The sequence below is a fragment of the Saimiri boliviensis genome, chromosome 6 (assembly GCF_048565385.1).
Source record: "Saimiri boliviensis isolate mSaiBol1 chromosome 6, mSaiBol1.pri, whole genome shotgun sequence".
Classification (NCBI taxonomy): Eukaryota; Metazoa; Chordata; class Mammalia; order Primates; family Cebidae; genus Saimiri; species Saimiri boliviensis.
Window position 1 is genome coordinate 72,930,106 of NC_133454.1, and position 21,029 is coordinate 72,951,134.

General features: G+C 55.5%; 1 protein-coding gene and 1 non-coding gene across 6 annotated transcripts in view; one reads left to right on the top strand and one right to left on the bottom strand.

Annotated features, from left to right (window-relative positions):
• PDE2A (phosphodiesterase 2A) overlaps positions 1–21,029 on the top strand; it is a 102,829-nt gene that overhangs the window by 40,975 nt on the left and 40,825 nt on the right. For 2 of the 5 annotated variants that reach the window (XM_039470775.2, XM_010334294.3), the window contains one exon: positions 5,064–5,125. The exons of 2 other annotated variants lie outside the window; for them this stretch is intronic. In XM_039470775.2, the coding sequence (XP_039326709.1) occupies positions 5,064–5,125 (62 nt within the window). Of the gene's footprint in view, positions 1–4,811; positions 4,944–5,063; positions 5,126–21,029 lie in introns of all 5 variants that reach the window. One more of the 5 variants, XM_010334293.3, reaches the window with a different exon arrangement.
• Positions 15,641–15,702, bottom strand: LOC120364795 (U7 small nuclear RNA). Its single transcript, XR_005579935.1, has one exon. It is a non-coding gene; the product is annotated as a U7 small nuclear RNA (small nuclear RNA).

Here is a 21,029-nt window from a genome sequence, read left to right on the forward strand (position 1 = left end):
CCCTTGAAGCTGCTGCCTCTGATGTGGCTACCCCCTGCAGCTCCAGGACCTTCCTGTTCAGCTCCCTGGAGAGGAGCCGGCAGGGCCCCTCCTCTGCGGAGCCTGTACTCTGGCTGGTGGCTTCAGGGGGCAGGCATTCCGCCTTTCCTGTCCCCCACCCTAAGGGAGTTGGCCTTGCATGCCTCCTATCCATGGTTGCCTCTATTAGGGGCTGTCACTGGGAGACAGGCAGGGCATGTGAGTCGCAGGGCTGAGGGTAAGAGGGGCTGAGAGCTTGTGGTATGGACGGGGAGCAGGAAGGTAGGGTGGCCAGAAGAATGGAGAGAGCTGGGAGTGGGAGCAAAAGGGCACAGGCAGAGCTGAAGCGCAGTATCACCCCAACATAAATACTGGTATTTCAGAATAGAAAAGCGCTACCGTTTCCCGAAGCATCAGAATACTGAGGTCCTGTCTTGCAGTCTCTAAGTTGCATTCCTGGGCCCCAACTCTCCGGTATTCTTGCACAAGACCATTTTCTGGGCTGCATTTTCTCACTTGTAAAAGGAGGAAGTTGAGGGTCAATATATCCAAGGGATATATGAGCTCTAGCTCTAGGAGTGTAGGATTTGGAGAATCTGGAATTGTCAGTTTGTGGGGCTAGAACTGGGACAATTCTAGCATTCCTTGACTCTCAGCTCCCAGCCAGGGCTGTGTGGATGCGTGGTTGTGTGATTCCGACATTCTGTGACTTTAAGATGCTGAGGCTCTAGGAGCTGGAGATACGGACATTCTGTGAATATAGGATTCTAGGATTTGATGGTTTGATGATTCAATGATTCTAAATGGGGCTGCTGGGAAGAGCTGCAACCACCTGCCTTGTTAATGTCAATGTTCAGTTATTAAAAACATAACAAGAAGCAAGGGAGACAGATAGCTCAGGATGGTGGGCGCTCCCTCCACCCTCAGGGAGGGAGGACAGGACAGGCTGGGCTGGCATTAGAGGAGAATGGAGACCTTTTCAACCTGGATCACACAGGCTATCTTCCTGTCACAACAGAATTGGTGTGTGTACATTCAAGAGATCTGCCACTCCCAAAGCTTGCAGGGCAAGGGGGTCATTTCCTTCAATACTGGCCTCTATTCCTTAACCATTTCAGAATGTGGCGGAATGAGGAGAAACTGCCCTTTCCTCCCAGCCCCCAAAGTCTCTGGGTAGAAATGGCAGCAGTGGAGGAAGGAGAGGCGTGCTTACCCCCACCCGTTCCCTGACAGCCTGATGGGGAAACAGGACATGAATACTTCCTGGACACAGACACGGAAACGCATGAACTGCCTGCGAGTTCCCCATGTCCAAAGGCCTCAGACAAGGGCAGAAGCCAGGACAGCCAGTGAGGTCCCATCGGCATGCCCTGAGTACAGGCCGAGGAGGGAAGACCCTGTCCTTGCCCCAAGGGTGGCGGTGAGAAGGGGTCAAGGAAGGGAGTCCCAGGTCAGGGACTGCAAGTGCTGACAGGTCCTCCCCTGTGTGCGAGGCCACAGCCCAGTCATCCAGTGCTTTGCTGCCTCCTGGGTCCTTCCTATGGCCTCAGCACCCAAGTCAGAGTTGGGGAGGGGTCCAGGCTGCAGGGGAGGGTTTCCTTCTAGAATGTCCACCCCTATGCGTCCTGGGAAGCCCATTACAGCTGCATGGGTCCAAGGGCTTCCCTGTCTGGTAGGTTCACACCCCAAAGTTGGCCCCGGTCACACGCACAATGGGGCCTTAAATCAGGCTTCCTGATTCCCAGTCCTGGGTGTTCCTCATTGCCCACAGCTTCCCTCACTTTCCCTGGGACACCTGAGGAGCAGGCTTGGAGAGGGGACTCAGGTTAGGGAGCGGAACCTCTGTTCCTCACCCCTCCGTCTTCCTCCTCCCACAGGCCAGAAGCAGGTGTGGTGGTGACAGCTGCCCCCAGTCCTCCGCAAGTCTCCATTGTCCCCAGCAGGGAGCCTCTCCCCAGCCGCAGGCTGCCATGTGCCTCCCCAGGCCCTCCTGTCTTTACTCTGCCACCTTCTTCCTCCTGCTGCCCCTTCCCTTGTCTCATCTCTGCTTGCCCTAGGGCCCACCCCATCCCTGTGAGGTCTCTGTCTCTGGCTTTCTCTGGATTTAAGCCTCTCTCCAGCGAAAGTTAGATTTGGAAGGGCCCTAGGGGTCACCAAGTCCAACCCTTTTATTCTTCAGATGAGGAGACCAGCTCAGAGAGGTCTGAGCTGTCCAAAGCTCCACAGTAGGCTGGGACAGAGCCCAGTGCTATGCTCGCTTCCACGCTGGGCCATGGGTGCACACTGCCCTTGGCATCAGGCATCCAGGCTTTGAGGAGTGACTGTGATGATCAGCGCTTCAGCACAAGGGCGCCTACAGAAACGCGGGGTGGGGGGATCTTTTCTCCTCAGCCCTTTTCCACAGCCCTGAGCTGTCCTCTCTTCCCTTTCTTTGCCCAACTCCTCTCTTGCACTATCCCTGCTGTCTGCTGACCCCTGCCTCTGGCAGACGCTGTTCTTGGGACACAGACTAGAGCTCAGGCCTCCATGACTAAGACGCGCACCCATGCGCCCAGACACAGACACACGGACTGTACAAGTGTATCATGGGATCTACAAATCCCAGCTGAAAACTGATCAGACCACCAGGAGGCCACTCTGGAACCCAGTGTCCTCTTCCTGTCAGGGCTCACATACCTCCTCCAGGAAGCCCCTTGGGAGCCCTGAATACTGTTTCTGTCCAACTAGCCCTTTTGGGACAGCTGAGCTCTGTGAGCCTAGGTTCCTTCTCTGTGACCTGAAGGACAAGGCTGAGTCCCCCATTCAGTCCTGGGGCCACTCCTTCAGTGTCTCCAGGAGGGGCTCAGCTTCCTGTCGCTGGGTGGGGAGAGCCCTGAGGTCCTCACAGGACATGGGACAATGGGGAGGCGGTGACAGATGAGAGGCTGAGTCTTCCCTAAAGCGGACTCCACCCTCCCCTGACCTCCCCGGCTGGTGGCTTGGACACAGCCCTGGCCTGTTGGCCCCTTAGGCCTAGGGTCCTGGTGTGACCCCTCAGTGTGGAAGTCTGGGAATCAAAGCCCTGGTTTTCTCTAACTGGCGGCTGTGGAGGCCAGGCCTCCAGGACACTGGTAGGCTATTCGCGGGTTGGTGCAGATTCCAGTGTCCGGGAGGGGTGAGCTGGGCTTCTCTGGCCTGGGGGGGCCTGTGTGGGGGAAACAGGAGAGTGGTGAACCCAGGCTGGGGTGGGATTACGGGGAGCTGGGAATACCTAGCTGAGACTCCCTCCTCCTAGCCACTTTCCACATACTTGAAATGGGCTGGAGAGGGAACCAGAAGTTGGGCGGGGTTGGGAAGGGACAGGAGCCAACAGCCAGCCTCTGGGCAGTGCCTCTGCTGGGCTAGGGGGCAGGAACCTGTCCTGGGAGTGGTGGGAGGCCTGACGGGGGAGTGAGATTCTCCAGTGAAATCGGCATTCCCTCCTCTTAGGGGAGGGGAGGGGGCTGTCCCCAGGCTGCTCAGCAGGTAGCCCATCTGGATGTGGGTGGAAAAGAAGACTCAGGCTTTGTGGATTAAAGGGATGGCCCTGGGGTCAGGCACTTATCTCGACCCTCGTCATTTCCTCTGCGGATGCGGCTAGGTGAGTGGGGTCATTGCACAGAGGGAAGGAACAGGCCAGGGCCAATGCGTACCAGGCCTACAGGAGACTCAGGCACATGTTCGACCTCATCACACCCTGGCTGCAGTCAGCCCCTCATAGAGGTCCAACCACACGCCACTGTCACTGCGGGAGATGGCCACACCCAGACCATCACCCCACACACAGACCTAGTCTCCCTAGATGACACTCAGACCCAGCTGCAGGCACACCCAACTGCAGGACCCAGGGACATGTGGGACAACCAGACACCCTGCCACAGCCACACTGCCAGCCTCCGCACACCAGGTGCAGCTCCGGTCACCCCTACGGTCAACCCAAGGAGAGCCAGAGATTCCAGTAGTCATGGGAGGCATCCAGTGCCCAGGCAAGAAGAGGGGGACACCACCAGGGAACCCAGAACCTCCCCCATGCCAGACTGTGCCCTCCCCACAGCTCACAGAAGGAGCGCCTCAGGCTGTTTATTTCCTAGCAGGGACTAGCAGGGATGGGTGTCTCATCCCCCTCCCCCTCCCGGTCCCCACCACACGATTCTGAAGCTGCCAAATCAAATCAGCCCCTGCACCCGCGCCAGGCTGGCATGGCGGCCAGCAGCTGACGGGAACGAAGCCAGGCTCAGAATATCCCGCCGCCTGTCCGATGCCTGGGTAGGCTTGCTGGGTGGGGGTGGGGAAGGGCAGGAGCCTGGCAGCCGGGCCCTGGGCAGTGCTTCTTTGAGAGGCTGGGGGTTTGGAATGCCGAGGGGTAGTGGGCTTCTGGAGAACGAGTGAACAGGTCCCTGTGGTGTCTCCAGGCTGCTGTGGCAATGTCTCCACCACCAGCATTCAGGGAGCTATGGAAGTGGTACTGGTGGGATACAGGTTGGGGGGTCTGATCCAGTCCAGATGACTGGGGCATTGGGCTGGGGTGGGGGCTCCTACATGAGCTCCCATTCATTCGGGACTCACAGCACCCAAGCTGGAAGCCCCTTGGTTGTCTGTGAGTAAAGACCCAACTCGCGGTGGAGGCCCAGTGACTGTGTGAGGTGGACATTACTGATCCCATTTTACAGATAGGGAAACTGAGGCTTAGAGAGGGCTAGTGGAGTTCCCTGGAGAGAAGCAGAAGTGGAGGAGGCCTCAGAAAGGGTGAAGAGGTGGTCATTTTCACTCCTTAGGAGTCCTAGGTGGAAAGAAGGAACATGGCTCTGTTTTCAGAGTCAAGGAACGGAGGATACAGCAGAGCCAGAGGTGCCCGTGGGAAGCAGAGAACAAGGAGCAAGTCTGGGGAGAGAGCCAGGTGCAACCAGGCAAGGCTCCCTGGAGGAGGAGGCCATCCATGGGCTTGCTGGGGACTGATGGGAGGGCAGGCTGGGGAGAAGGGGAGAAGGCCTGGCCAGCCTCAGCCCCTGACCTTCTTGTCTTTGCAGCCAGCCTGGACCCCCTTGCAAAGGAGCCAGGACCCCCAGGGAGTAGAGACGACCGACTGGAGGTGAGAGCTCAGTGGAGGGAGAAGTGGGTGGGCTTGAGGGGGTGGAGCGCAGACTGGAGATCAGTCTGTGTGGTGCCCTCCCCCTTGGGAGGACGGGGAGGCTGGAGTCGCATCCCAGCCCCAGCTCTCCAGACTAGGATCACCTCCATATCAAGACCATCTCCCCTCACCCTATATATCCCCAACCTGGAAGTCCTCCAACGAGGCTTCCTCCTCTCAGCTCACCTGGGAATCACTCCTTCCTTGTCCTCCCCACCTTCACCCAACAATTCCCTGCTGATTCTCTGCCCTGAGTATTTTCCGAGTTCCTCTCCTCCTCCACTCCGCCGCCTGCTTGGGTCCAAGCTCCCTCATCTCTCCCTTGGGCCACTCACTGGCTGCCTGCTTTCAGTTTCCCCATCCTCCACGTGCCACCAGGAGGCTCTCTCTAATGCACAGACCTGAACTTGTCACTCTCTTGCCCCAGAATCCTCCATGCTCCCCATTCCTATGTCCCCTTTGCAACTCCAGCCTGGCTACTGCCCCCCTTTATCTATTCCTGCCTCCCCCAAACCACTCCTGCTGGCCTCTTTCCTCCTCAGCTTCCTAAATCCTTCGGGGATCAGCTCTAGCCTCCTCTCCTCTGGGAAGTCCTCCCTACCCCTTGACCACGGGACCAAGCTCGCTCACGCTCCCTCCTCTGAGCTCTCATGCCCTGGCAGTCAGATGCTGGGGCACTCTGCTGTCTGTCGCCCACCGTGCTGTGCCCGTGAGCACCCTGTTTTCTCCATCACGTGACTCTGTGTGTCTGGCTTGTCGTCTTCTCTGCACTGTGAGCTCCTTGAGCCTGGGCACTGTGCTTTCTTTATTCCTGAACCTTCTACCACCCTTGGGTGGGTACTGGAGCAGGGCTCAGCCAGTGCATTTCTTTCCCTGTGAGGGGTGCCACCCTCAACCCCTAACATGCCTTTGGGTGCCTCATAGGAATCTTCAGTGCTGGAAGGGGCCTTGACGAGCACACAAGGTGGGGTGCTGATGTTGAAGATAGGCATAGAGGAGTGTGTCTGTGTGTGTGTGTGTATGCGTTTATGTTGTGGACTGGACCCACAGCCAGAGCAGCATGAGTCTGCCCAGGCCCAGCTGAGCCGGGGAGGAAGATGCTGCTTGTATCAGCCCTCCTGTGTGCCAGGAGCTTTCCGCACCTCCCTTGTTTAATTCTTAACAATACCACTATGAGGCAGGGACTGCTATTATTCCTGTTTCACATTTGGGGAAGCTGAGGCCCAGAGGGGTCATGCAGTGAGTGAACTGGGACAGAGCTGACAGTGGAGCCCAGATGTGTCCCAGGCTCGAGGCTCGCTTTTGGGAATGAAGGTGTGCGCACAGGGCCTGGTACGCAGAAGGGGCTCAGCACGGGTTCCCTGCTGGGACACAGGGCCAAGACCTGAGAATGTGTTTCCAAGTGGGGCTGGGCCCTGCTGCTGGGAGCTGGCAGAGGGAGACAGGAGGGGAGGGCCTGGAAAGCCATTATTAATTTATTTACTGCCATGGCATTCCCCATGGGGCGGGGCTCCCCCCAGAGCTGGGACAGATGGTGTTCCTGGGAGCCTGCAGTGTCTCAGCAGCCTCGGCCACCTGCCAGGAAAGACTAGATTTGTCATCCACTCAGGGAGCCGCGAGAGGAGGGGGCTTTGGCAAAGCTGAGACCCTCCTGGGCAACAGGGGCTGTGCCCAAGGGAAGGAGTTGGCTCCAGCCTCCCTGCTTATGCCTCTGGAGCAGCCCCCTCTGCCTAGGCCGTTGGGTTGCCCTCTGCAGGTTCGAGTTCTGCCCCTTGCTCAGCTCCACTGGCCTCATCCTTCCCCTGAGGCTGCCCTGGGTAGGCCTCACCTGCTCCTACCCCTGTATTCTCTCTGCCGTTCCTTGGGCTGGGTCCTGCTGCCTCCTCCCTCTGACCAAGGATCTTGGGCCATGAGCTCCTCAGCTCTCAGCTCTGTCCTGACCCCATCCCCACACCTGTCCCAAAGACAGTTTGCGTCTGCCTGGACTCCTGGCAGGGCCTGCTGTATTTCTGGGTTCTGCCAGCACCCCACCCTAGTGCCCAGGCCCATGCTCAGCCCTGCTGTGAAGAGGTGGGCTGCTTGAGGGGATACCCGTGACATCGGGAGGGCAGGACTGAGGGCATTGCTCAGACCATAGGGACAGCTGGAGGGAAAAGAGCTGGGGAGCCTGAGGAAGGGCCTTCCTGTCAGGGTGGAGGCTGGGAAGCCAAGATGGCCTCATGTAGTGGACAAACCACAGGGTCAGATGAGCATGGGTTCAAGTCCCAGCTCCCTTGCTTCCTAGATGTGTGGCTTTGTGCCTGTAACTTAACCAGCCCGAGCGTCAGTCTCCCCACCTGCCAGGCCGGGATAAGAACCTCTGTCATTCTGGGACATAATCACTGTTTTTCGACATTAGCACAACAGAGCTGTTGGGAAGTTACAAAGACTGTATGTATGGGGTGCCCGGCGCAGGCCTGGCTTATGGCAGGTCCTTGGCAAGAGCTAGCCTCCTCCCTGTTTCCCTCGAGGGTGCCATCCTCGGAGCCAGGACTAGGCTGTACCCCCATGAGACAGGGTGCTCTGCAGGGCTGGGCTGAGGCTTATGGAAGTTCTATGGGCATGGCATGCTCTCCTGGCACTGGCTGGGCAGCAGCCAAGAAAGCAGAGCTGCCAACACCCATCCCTGCCCAGCAGGCATGTGTTCAGCACACCCTCCTGCGATGGTTCTCTGGCCCCTGTGCCAGCAGCTGGTTTGGAGGAGGGGCTCTTGGCATCCTCCTTCGGGGCCAGGCTCCGCATCGTTACTGTCTCTCTGGAAGTCGGGGCTGAGGCAGTTCAAGTTGGTGAACTGAGCCTGCTGAGCAATGCCCTCTTTGTGATGGCTCTCAGGGCCCAGATGGGAGCTTGGGAGCCCTCGCTGGAGCGGGGGGATGGGGAGAGGCGGACATGGATGAGGGCACTGGTGTCCAGATTAAGTACCGAAATGCATCACCCAACACCGGCTCCTCTATTGCTGCCCTTGGGACAAAGACCACACCCCTTGGCAGGACATTGCTGGCCTTGCCTGCTGGGTCCCTTCATGTCCCCTTCTGTCCCCTCATGCCCCGAGACAGCCAGCACTCCTGCCACATGGTTGTGCTCACTCCCGGCACACAGCAGCTCCTCCCGCCTCCCGCCTTCGTTCGTACTGACCACCTGTCCGGAAGGCCTTCCTTTCTTTCTCCACCTACTCTCTTTTCAAGGCCCAGATGAAATGTCGCCTCCTTTGTGAAGTTCTCTCAGACTGGTCCCTCCACCTCAGGCCGAGCCAGCCTCCTCCCTTCCCCAGGCACTCACAGTCCCCATCTCTCTGAGCTCACAGTTGGGAAACTTGTTACCCCACGTGGTGCTGTGGGTAATGTATCCTTCCCCATGGGAGTGTGAACACCCAGGAGGCAGAGACCGAGGCTGAGTCTCCTTTGTCTCTCTTGGGCCCATGTGGTACCTGGTGTAGGCCTAGTATACAGTAGGTGCTCAATAAATACTTCTTGAATGAACAAGAGTGGCTGTGAGTAGGACTGGAGTAGTTCCAAGAAGGGGCAGTCTTGGAGACTTGGAGGAGGCAACCTTGGAACTTTTTGAAGGATGGAGAGGGTCAAGGCCACCGACGGAAGAAGCCAGAGATCAGCTAGGCAGTCAGAGAGGTCCGTGTGGTCAGCTGCTGACAGCATCAGCCGAGGACAATCAGGACTGGAACAGACTGGGAACAAGCAGATAGAGGAGCCTGGAACAAGCACTCAGCCCAGAGGGGGCTGCAGGAGGCTGGCTCGTGCTCAGAACCTGGCTCCAAAACGTTCTGCCCCTGAGTCCCAGGCTGAGGAAGGCTTGGTGCCAGAGCCAGGGTGAGGCTGAGGCCACCAGTGATGAATATGTGGGCCCAGCTGTGGGGGTAGCGCCAGGCAGGGGCGGGAGCCAGGTTGGAGGGGGTATTGCCATTGCCACTGGGGGTGGAGCAGGGCTTCGCTGGGGAAGGAGCAGCTTGTGCGAGAGTGTGGACAGGAGTGGGAGGGAGAAGGCTCCCAGTACAAGAGCACAGCTTACCAGCAAGGAGGCCTGGGTGTGGCTGGAGGTGGCCCTGCAGGTGGCACTTTTCGGGCCGCTGTCTAACATTCCCGAGCGAGAGCTCCTAACTGCCAGGTGTGCTGCCTTCTCCTGGATTCTGCACATCAGGAGCCAGTGGCCTCTGTGATGCCCCATGGCCCCGAGGGAGCGGCTGCCGACAAGTTGGCCATAGCTTCTGGCATCCATGGGGTCCCTGAGGCCCTGCCATCTGTCTGTGTCCACCTGTCGGGCTGCACAGGCCCAGGGAATGCAGGGACCTGGGGCCAGGGAGGCAGTTTCAGCTGCCACTCCAGCCTGTCTCTCTGCCTGCTCATCCGCTGTCCACAACCCTGGCTGACTGCGTAAAGGGAGAGATGGGCATCGCAGGTCCTGCCATCTGAGAAGCCTAGTCTGAAGGAAGACGCATTAAGCACCAGGGGCTTATACCCAGGGAAGGGAAGATACACACTGAGCTAGGGGAGGCTTGCAGGCAGGCCTGGGCCCAGGGAGGGCCAGCCTCCTCCAGAGCCTGGAGTTGAGACTCAGAAAGGCAGGGGCTGGCTCAGAGGTGCAGGCAGGTCAGAGGCAGTGCCCAGGCCAGATGCTGCAGCCCAGGGCTGAGGTTCCTGCAGCCGGCCCCGCCCCCACCGTCCTGCCTGGCCCTTGGCTGTAAACACTGAGAGAACAAGTTCCGTTTCCCGGGAAATATTTATCTCAGGCTGTGTGAGGAGCGTGTGCGCTGGCCTCCGTGTGTCCTTCCTGCAGGCTGGCCGGGGCAGGAGAGGGGGCTTGACCGGGCCCTTGTTGGGCAGTCCATGAGGCCAGGAGGGAAGGGCGTGCCAGAGGCCGCTGCCTAGAGCCTGAGTCCGAGTGCTGGCTGGGTGCTGGAGAGGTGGGAGCAGATGGGAGAGAAGCCAGTTTTCTCCAAATCCCACAAGTGCCCTCTGCCTCTCTCACGTTCCTTTCTTCTTCCTGGTCCATCCTGTCTCGTCCAGGTTCCGGCCTCCAGCCTGGTGTCCCCTCCTAAGGCTGCCTTCTCCTCCTCCTCCTCCTCCTCCCTGTTTCCCGGCTCTCAGCCGCTTCCTCTGGGAAGTCTTCCTCAACTTTAAACCTCGAACTCTTGTCCTCTGCCTTCCTCCTCCCCCTCCTCAGGCTTCCAGCAGCTTCACATGGAGCCCCGTAGACCAGCATCAGGCTGGTCCTGTCCACAGTGGTTCAGCCGCTGCAGCAGCTTTGTACAGGCTGTCCTGGAGCCCTGTTCTGGGAAGCACAGGCCTGGGCACCCTGGGGGTGGCGCGAGGCCCGGAGCTCATCTCCTCTGTCCATCCACTAAAGCCGGCACCAGTGCAGACAGGTTGGGGCTCCAGGTTGGTGGACTGGGGGAGGATGGACAGTCCCATGGATCCAGCCCAAATTGGAGTAGGAAGGCAGAGGGCCCAGGGTTCCTGCTGGCCAGCGCCTGGGCTTACGGCTGTGTATCCCAGACAGGCCAGGCCTGCCGGGGGCCCTGACAACAGGAAATTCTTGAAGGAACAAGCAGAGGCCGAGGACTCCTGAGCACAACAACAGGAAACAGCCGTGACACAGGGCAGCAGCCCTGGCGACTGTGCCCAGTAGGGTGGGGACGAGGAGCTGAGCTTGTGGAACCCAGGGTTACACCAAGAGGGACACAGAGACACTGTGGGACAGGGGGCATTCTGCACGTGACACGGAGCTTATGAGGTGTGATATCGAGTGTGCGACCATGATCATGGGTACTGTGTGGAGTGTGGGTGAGTCCCTGAGTATGTGACACTGGGTACGAGGCACTCTATGATAGCAGATGTGTGCACAGTGGCTGTGCCACCAAGTATGTGACACTGTGACACTGTGTGATGTTGATCGTGTGATGCTGATACTAAGTGTGTGACATTGCACATTGCCTGTACCACATGTGTCATATTGAAAGTGACAGTGGGTGCATGGAGGGTGTGACTCCATGAGAATCAAATACAGAAATATGAGCAAATGATGCTGCAGTAACAGGTATGGTCATGAGTCTGTGGCTCAAGTGTCTGACACTGAATTGTGAAACTGAGCGTGTCCCAAGCATATGATCTAGTGAGGCTGAGTGTGCAAAGGCATGACATGGAGTGACAGCAAGTGCATGGAAGCGAATGTGTGACACTGTGTGACCCTGAGCCTGACATTACATGTGTGGTGCTGTGTAATGGTTGTGACAGCATGCAGTGTGCACACACAGCACTGTGTAGGACACTGTCAGGGAAACGCACCGAAGGGTTCAGGCAGGGAAGTAACACCATCCAAAGGATGGTTTTAAAAGATTGCTCTGGTCTGGGCATGGTGGCTCATGCCTGTGGTCCCAGCATTTTGGGAGGCCAAGGCAGGTGGAGTTGGAGAGGTCAGGAGTTGGAGACCAGCCTGGCCAACATGGTAAAACCCTGTCTCTACTAAAAATACAAAAATTAGCCGGGTGTGGTAGTGGGCACCTGTAATCTCAGCTATTCAGGAGGCTGAGGCAGGAGAGTCATCTGAACCAGGGAGGTGGAGATTGCAGTGAGCCAAGATTGCGCCATTGCACTCCAGCCTGGGCAACAGGGCAAGACTCTGTTTCAAAAAAAAAAAAAAAAAAGGATTGCTCTGGCCAGGCACGGTCGCTCACCCCTATAATCCCAGCACTTTGCAAGGTGGGTGGATCACCTGAGGTCAAGAGTTCAAGACCAGCCTGGCCAACATGGTGAAACCCCATCTCTACTAAAAATACAAAAATTACCCAGGTGTGGTGGCAGGTGCCTGTAATCCCAGCTGCTCTGGAGGCTGAGACAGGAGAATTACTTGAACCTGGGAGGTGAAGGTTGCAGTGAGCTGAGATTACACCATTGCACTCCAGCCTGGGTGACAAGAGTAAAACTCTGTCTCAAAAAAAAAAAAAAAAAAAAAAAAAAACAATTGCTCTGTCTGCAGCCTGTGTATGTGTGCGTGTGTGCATGGTGTGTGGTGTGTGGCAGAGGAGGGGGGATAAGTTAGGGGATGCAGAGAGGAGGTGGCAGAGCAATTGGAGGCTCCTGCAGCTGCCCAGGCAGGAGATGGTGCCTGTGCTGACAGGATGGCAGAAGAGTTAGAGATAAGGACCAACTCTGGAGATATTTGAAAGTGGAAATGGCAGAACTTGCTGATGAATGAGAAGGTGAGCAAGTGGGAAAATCCGAGAACAACTTCCAGGATTCTGGCTCGAAGGACCACGTGATGGATGATAGAGATGTTTCTGAGATGGGCAAAGGCAGGGGGAAGGTCAGCACCAGTAGGGTGGGAGGTCAAGGAGGCAGAAATCGAGTGAGCTGTTTTAAGGACGTGTTAAGGGCATCATCGAGGTGAAGGTGTGCCTTGGGCAGTGGGGCCAGGCTGGGGATACAGCTGGGGAGTTGACAGCCATTGAGAGTTTGTTAAGGTCCTGGCTCTGGCTGGGATGACAGAGAAAGGGAGCTTGGCAACAGAAGAGGTGGGGACTAGCATAACGTCCTCAAGTTTTATCCATGTTACAGCGTGTGACAGGATTTCCTTCCTTTTTATGGCCACATAGTATTCCAGTGAGCCTTCAACCCTGCATATTCCATTGTCTAGAGGCTGGGAGGTGAGGAAGAGCAGCAACGAGACAGAGGAGGAGGGCCAGGGAGGCAGAGGAGACCAGGAGTGTGAAGCTGGAAGCCAAGAGAGGAGAGAGGCTCAAGGGGAGGGAGGGATGGTGTGTGGTTGGTGTTGGCCCACAGGTAAGATGGGCACTGGAAGATGGTGCTGTACTGGGCCCTGTGGAGGAGTCAGGCTGATGGGCTGGATCCAGAAGTCAGACGGGGGGCCTGGGTGGGATGGTGAGGGAGGTGAAGCTGTAAGCCTGGAGAGCCCTTTGGAGATGTTGGGCTGTGAGGGCTGCAGAGGACGTGGTCGCTGGAAAGGGAGATTACATTTTTTTTTTTTTTTTTTTTTGAGATGGAGTTTTGCTCTTGTTGCCCAGGCTGGAGTGCAGTGGCGCCATCTTGGCTCACTGCAACCTCTGCCTCCCGGGTTCAAGTTATTCCCTTGCCTCAGCCTCCTTAGTAGCAGGGATTATAGGTGTGTGCCCCCACGCCTGGCTAATTTTGTATTTTTAGTAAAGACAGGTGTCTCCATGTTGGTCAGGCTTGTCTCAAACTTCTGACCTCAGGTGATCCACCTGCCTCTGCCTCCCAAAGTGCTGGGATTACAGGTGTGAGCCATTCACCTGACTGCCACATTATTATTATTATTATTATTATTATTATGGACAACTTTAAGCAGACAAAATGCCAGAGAGAATAATAGAATAAACTGCCATATACACATCACCCCAGTTCAACAGTTGTTGGGATTTGGCCTCATTTGTTTCCTCTATTCCCCCCGCCCCACCTGTGCTTTCATTTTTTTTTTTTTTCAGCTTAGGCTTAACGTTTTTTGAATGTGGTAAGATATACATAGTCTAAACTTTACCATCGCAACCATTTCTAAGTGTATAGTTCAGTTGTGGTAGGTGCATTCACACTGTTTTGCAACCAATCTCCAGAACCCTTTCATCTTCTCAAACTGAAACTCTGCACCTATTGAACAACAGCCCCCATTCTCCCCCATCCCCAGCTCCTGCCACCCACCATTCTACTTCCTGTCTCGATGACTTGGACTACTCTAGATACCTCAAGTAATTGGAATCGTGTAGTATTTGTCTTTTTGTGACTGGCTTTTGAGTTTACTTAGCATAACGTCCTCAAGTTTTATCCATGTTACAGCGTGTGACAGGATTTCCTTCCTTTTTATGGCCACATAGTATTCCAGTGTATGGACACACCGACACATGGGTTGCTTTCACATTTTAGCTATTGTGAATAATGCTTTTATGAACATGATTGTACAAATATCTTTTTTATTTTATTTTATTTTGTTTTGTTTTGTTTTATTTCATTGTATTTTATTTTATTTGAGACAGAGTCTTGCTCTGTTACCAGGCTGGAGTGCAGTGGTGTGGTCTCAGCTCACTGCAACCTCTGCATCCTGAGTTCAAGAGATTCTTGTGCCTTAGCCTCCTGAGTAGCTGGGACTACAGGTGCATGCCACCGCGCCCAGCTAATTTTTGTATTTTTAGTTGGGATGGGGTTTCACCATGTTGGCAAGGATGGTCTCGAACTCTTGACCTTGTAATTTGCCCACCTCAGCCTTCCAAAGTGCTGGGATTACAGGTGTGAGTCACCGTGCCCGGCCCAGTGTACAAATATCTCTTCAAGATCCTGCTTCCAATTCTTTTGGATGTATACCTAGAAGTAGACTTGCTGAATTGTATGGTAATTCTATTTTTTAGTTTTTGAGGAACTTCCATACTGTTTTTTGTACCTTTTTACATTCCCACTGACAGTGTACAAGGGTTTCAGTTTCTCCACATCCCTGCCAACACGTGTTATTTTCTGTTTTTTAAAATGTATTTATTATTATTAATATTATTATTATTATCTTGTATGGTAGGTTCTGGGGTACATGTATGGACCATGCAGGATTGTTGCATATGTCCATACATGGCAATGTGGTTTGCTGCCTCCATCCCCCCGTCACCTGTATCTGGTATTTCTCCCCATGTTATCCCTCCCCACCCTCCTTACCCCCTGCTGTCCCTCCCCTAGGCCCCCCACAACTGACCACAGTGTTCGATGTGCCCCTCCCTGTGTCCATGTGTCCTCACTGTTCAACACCTGCCTATGAGTGAGAACATGTGGTGTTTGGTTTTCTGTTCTGTGTCAGAATGATGGTTTCCAGATTCATCCATGTCCATATGAAGGACAGGAACTCATCGTTTTTGATGGCTGCATAATATTCCATGGTGTATATGTGCCACATTTTCCCTGTCCAATCTATCATCGATGGGCATTTGGGTTGGTTCCAGGTCTTTGCTATTGTAAACAGTGCCGCAGTGAACATACATGTGCATGTGTCTTTATAATAGAACAATTTATAATTCTTTGGGTATATACCCAGTAATGGGATTGCTGGCTCGAATGGTATTATTATTTTTTTAATGGTAGCCATCCTATTGGGTGTGAGGTGACATTTCATTGTGATTTTGATTTGCATTTCCCTAATGATTTGTGAGGCTGAGCGTCTTTTCATGTACTGGTTGGCCACTTGTGTATCTTCTTTGGAAAAATGTTGATTCAAGTCCTTTGCCCATTTAAAAAATCAGGTTGTTTGCTTTTTTTGTTGTTGAATTGTAGGAGTTCCTTTTATATTCCAGATATTACCTCTTTATCAGATAAAATCTTTGCAAATATTTTTCTCCCATTTCTTAGGTTGCTTTGCTGAAATATTTTAAAGCAAATCCTAGACATGATGTCATTTCACCAAAGGTAGACTTTTTTTGTGGGGGGGAGCTTTCCGGTGAAGACTGAAAAACCCGCTAGACAAATTCTGAAATAGATGTAACATTGGATTTTTGTTTTTTAAGGCTAGGAGGTCCTGGATGATGCTGAAATGTAGCAGTGACACACAGCCAGTGTGGAACTGTGTCTGATGCTGTGTGAGGGTGACATGGTGGCTTTGGGAACATGGGTGCAACCCTGAAGATGTGGGAGACCCTGAGTCAGGGTGGCAGCAAGCGATCACCGTGTATGTGGCTCTGTGAACCCCCAGTGATGTGGGACAGGTGGACGCTGTGGATGCTGAAATGACTGTGCGTCACTGAGCAGGTGGGACCTGCTGTGTGAAGGCCACAGGGGTCATATCTCCTTGTGTTGTCCTGGTTGGTGAGTGTGACACAGTGCAGGACTCTGCATGGGAGTGAGAGGGACTGAATATAGGTGACATGGCTGCATGTGATTCAAGTGGGCTCAGCCCCAGCCTCAGCTGCTGACCATGTGAGAGAGCATGGAGATCGTAGGGCAGATGAGGAGAAGCATTGAATGGGGACAGAAATGGTGTCTGTGCCCAGAGACGAGCTCCTCCCTTCTCTGAATACCCAGGAAGGTTTCCTGGGGGCAGAATGTGGGCACTTCAGCAGGATGTCGTAGGTGCTGATGAAGAGCAGGGCCTGTGGCGTCAGACAGCCTTGTCTAGGCTCTGACATTTAGCAAGTCATTTTATCTCTTGAGCCTCAGTTTCCTCAAATATAAAATGGGGGCTGTTGGGAGGATGACATGAAGCAGTGCTTGCATGCATGCAGTACCTGGCACTTGGTAAATGCTCTGTGGTCTTTTGGGGAGCAGTAACCTCAGTGCCTGCACCCCAGGCCCCCAAATGACAGGAGCACCGGTGGGAGCACAGTGAGGGTGCGCTGAGGGAGGCATCTTCTCTCACACCCACAGCGCTCCTCTCTCCCTCTCCCTCAACTTCTGTCCCCTGCTGGGTGTTGTCACCGACACCCCCTCTACCCACTCGCTCCTGCCCCCTCTTCTCCCCTGCTGTCCTCACTACTGTCAGCCTCCAGCCCAGGCTCCTGCAACTTCATTCAATTAGGCCGATGTAATTTGCTCAAGAAAAAGCCCCATAATTTGGTTAATCACACCAGTAGGGGATCTGGTCCCGTAGGAGGGTGGGGGTGGATAGGAGTCCATGGCCACAGTGGAGGCACAGGTGTTGAAGGGCCTGTCTTTTGGGACCTCTGCCCACTTCCTTGGGCTTCTTTCAGGAGCCAACAGAATCCAGCTTGGGTCTATCTCAAACCCAGCTACAGAGGCCTTGAAACAGGAGGCTGGATTTCCTGGGTTCACTTGTACCCCTGGGAGGGTCCCTGCCACTCTCTAGACCTCAATCTCCCTTTCCGAAAATGGGAGTGGAATTAGGGGTTCTGAGAAGCCCCAGCTAGCCTAGCTCTGAATCCCAGCTCTGGTCAGTCCCTGTGTCTTCTGAAGTGCCTTCTCCTGGGCCTTGGGGAGGGAGTGCTGGAGGGCAGGTGGAGAGGACAGGGCCCCAGGGAAGTGGGGAGGGGTGAGTGCCCTCAGGGCCTCATCTAGAATGTGTCCACTGCAGTCCTATCATCAGAGACCCTCTAGTTCCAGGCTGCACACCTGAAGGTAGGGCAGGAAGATAGGGAGCTGCCCTTTCCTGGTCACCTGCAAGGCCAAAGCCTCTTAGCTATGTGGGCTAGACCTTGCACAGCAGCTCCAGCAGAGGTGGGGCGGCGCTGAAACTCAGCCCGCTCTCCCTCACCAGGCCTTGTCCCTCAGACCCGCATCTGCCCAGAGGATTGGGCACCCTTCTTTTTAATGTCCACACAGGTGGACTGACACCCCCCTGCTGGGAGTCAGTTTAGGAAAAGGTTTGATGGCTCAGTTTAATCTTCTCAGCAGCTCTAGGGGAAGGGACCATTTTATGGATGAAGAAACTGAGCCCAGGAAGGTTCAAAGACTTGTTCAGTCCATGTGGCATGTGGCAGGGCAGGAGATGAGCCCACATCTGAGGGAGGGGATGGAAGAAGTGGCAGGGGTGCACAGAGGAGGAAAATTAGACCCTCTCAGACTCCACCAGTCTCAGCCACACATTCACACACTCATTTGGAGACAAGGCTAGCCACCAGCACATTCACAGCCCCCTCAACAGCCGCGCTCTCACTGCACCACTGTCACATGGACATCAAAGACCTGAATTGCATATGCATAGGCGCAGGCCCACATGGTCACCCCCACGTGCAGATGGCCAGTGCACACACACAGACACAGGGTACTCACGCATGTTTACACTCTCACAAACCACGTGGGTTACAGGCTCCCACAGAAACACAGACCTACATACTTTCACACGGACATTCCCTCAGTGACCCAGGGAACATAGTCTGCCACGATCATGTGATGGCCCCTAGGGACACGCCACTATGGACCACTAATGGGCAGTCTGCACATGTGCTTAGGTCACCAGCAAAGCGGGAGTTCTGCACAGAGTGAGGGGACAGGTCAGTTTTGATGAGTGTATCCAGAGTTCTGCAATCAGAAAAAACACACAAAAGCTATTTTAATTTTCGTTTCCAACATAACATTTAGTTTGAATTGTATAGAGGGTCCGAGGATCTGGTGGGAGGGCATCATCCTCTTTTCAGGGCTTTGGGGTTCTAAGGGCCCACAGATTCACAACAGTCCCACAAGATATCCCAGTGTGTGTATGTGTGTGTGTGTGTGTGCGTGCGCGCGAGTGCTGTGTGCATGCTCATGCTGGCTCCCGGATCCTCGGGATGTGAGGAGGGAAAGTAGGAGAGGTTCCAGAGACTCCGGATGTTTGTTCTCTGGCTTCCTGGGCCCTCCAAAGGCAAATAACTCTGGATGCTAGCCTGCCTGCCTGGAGGGCTGGGCTGGGTGGGGAGGTGGGCTGGGTGAGACCCTGCCTCAGCCCCTGCAGCCCCACTAACCGGGACCCTGTGTAATGAGGCAGCGTGACCAAGGCCCATGGCCAGCTTCCCATGGGCTCGTAGACCCATCACCTCCCCTCTTTGGGGCTTGGCTCTCTCATCTGAAAAATGGAGGCAGGAAGGAGGTGAGACTGGATGGGCTCTCCCCTGGAGACTGATTAGAGAGACAGAGACTCAGGGCGTGGAGTCCAGAAAAGCCAGACAAATCTGGGGAGGGTACTTGAAGGCAGCAGAGAAGGTCCGGGTCTGGGGGAGTGCGGAGGCCCCAGAGCCTACCATGTCTCCCACCAACTCTCTTTTTTACTGATGGAGGGCACTGTGCCTTGGTGCCTCATCTGCCCTGGGTTCTGTGGCCCAGCTCCTTGCTTGCACTGTGTGGGGGACGGGAGAGCGAGGAGGTGGGATGAGAGTCCCAGTGATAGGAGGACAAGACCAGGGGAGAGGGCTGGGGGCTTCTGGAGGCCCAGCACAGGAGGGACAGGAGAGAAGAAGAGAGGGCACCACGGAGCAGGAAACGAGGAGCAAAGGCTCGGAGTAGGAAGGCTGGAGGGGTGAAGGGAATCAGGCTGGCGCGGTGCGAAGAGGCCTGAGGCCAGAGCAGGCAGAGCCGGATGGAGGGAGCAGCAGCCCCTCGCCCTTGGCCCTTTGATGAGGTCAGGTGCTGGAAGCCCTGCTCCAGGCTGTGTGCTGAGCACTTTGCTTCAAGCCTATCACTCTGGAGGAGGGACGGGGTGTCCCCAGGAGTCATGACAGTCTTGTGCAAGGGAGGGACAGGGTCACATTTATGTTTAACAAAGTAATGCAGTGTGAGAGAGGAACTGAGAGACCCTTGCCCTGGGGAGCATGGTGGCTGGGACCCCATAAGCCAGGCATGCCCCAGATGGACTCCACCCAGAAGATGGCTTATCCCAACCTCCCCAAAAAGAAGGGCTATTTTTAGGAACAATAAAAGTGCTCACGCATTCCTGCAGGGGCAGGGAGAGGGAATCGGGGCAGGAGTCCATGCAGAAGAAGAGGGTGGACCCCATTCTTCCCCCAGGTCTGCCTTGGTCTTCAGGGGCTTCCCCAGCCAGCCCTGCCTCTCCAGCTCCCGCCTGTCCCTGGGGTTCCCTTCCGGCTCTTATGTCTGTCCTTCTGCTTCTGAATTGGTCCTTGTTCTGTCCCTGTCTCTCTTTCTCATACTTCCACTTTTCCCCTCCCCCCTGGGGCTTGGGGAACAGCTGGGATGGGCCAGACTCTGACGAGAGAGAGCCGAATACAGTCACAGGAGAAAGCAGCAGAAGGCTGTGGGAGACGTACACGCCGCAGAGCACAGACAGAGAGAGGCGGCCAGGCGGCCAAGCGCCCAGGGAGGCTGAGAGGCAGGGAGAAAACGCTCTGGGACAGTCGGGGAGAGCCCCAGGGCAGGCGTCACTGGGCAGCCAGCTGCTGCGTCCCATTCTCTGTCTTAACCCTAAGAAGACCAGCATGGCTGGGTCTACCCACTGTCTACCTCTACCAGCCCAGCCCAGGCCAGCCCTTCCTCCCCACCCTCTGCAGGCCCACACTAACCCTAGGCCAGGCCGCTTCCTTCAGCATTTACCTCCCATGAACAGTGGACACAGTGGGGAGACAAGAGACCCAGTCTCTGGCCTGGAGGCAGATACTCAGCCCTACTCCACATTTGAGAGGGCTCAGCCCATCCCCTGGCCAAGGCAGGTATTAGAAGGGCCCCAAAGGCAAGCAGGACTCTGGGACAAAGTGTCCTAGTGGGGCCCAAAGGGCTGGGCTGAAGCATGGGTCTCCTGGTTCCAGGTAGGAGCCTGGGTGAGTCCTCCCCTGCCTCCTCTGGCCTTAGTCGACCCCATCAGGCTGCGGATTGGACTCCATGAGGCCTGGGGCCCTGTAGACTCTGGTCCTGTGGGAACTCTCAGAAGGCCTGGGAAGAGGACAACTGACCACCCAGGAAGGCTTCCTGGAGGAGGTGACCTCACTCATGAAAGAGGGTGACGGTGACATGCTCCTCTTGGGGAAGAGCCCTCTCTCCTGACCTGCTGCTCCCACTTGGTCTGCACTGGGAGATGATCCTGAAGCACAAAGGGCCTCCTGGCCTGTGGAGGTGCCTGGGAGAGGTGGCCAAAGGCTCTCAGTAGGAGACACCCCCACCATCCAGCTCCTTCTCTAAGATCGTCACTGTCCAGACTGAGGAGGCTTTGAGAGGTCTCAGCTCTCTCCCCTGCCTGGATCCTTCCTCCATACCCCTCTGCTCCCTGATGGCATGTAGCCTTCACAGTCCAATAGCCCTGGGCACACAGGGGTTCACCCAGTCATTTCACAGCTCGGCAAACACCTCCTGACACATGTGAGAGGCTGGTCAATGCTGGAGGCCCGGGGACAATCTCTCCCCTTCAAAAGCTCCCAGTCTGTTGTGGGAGCCGGACG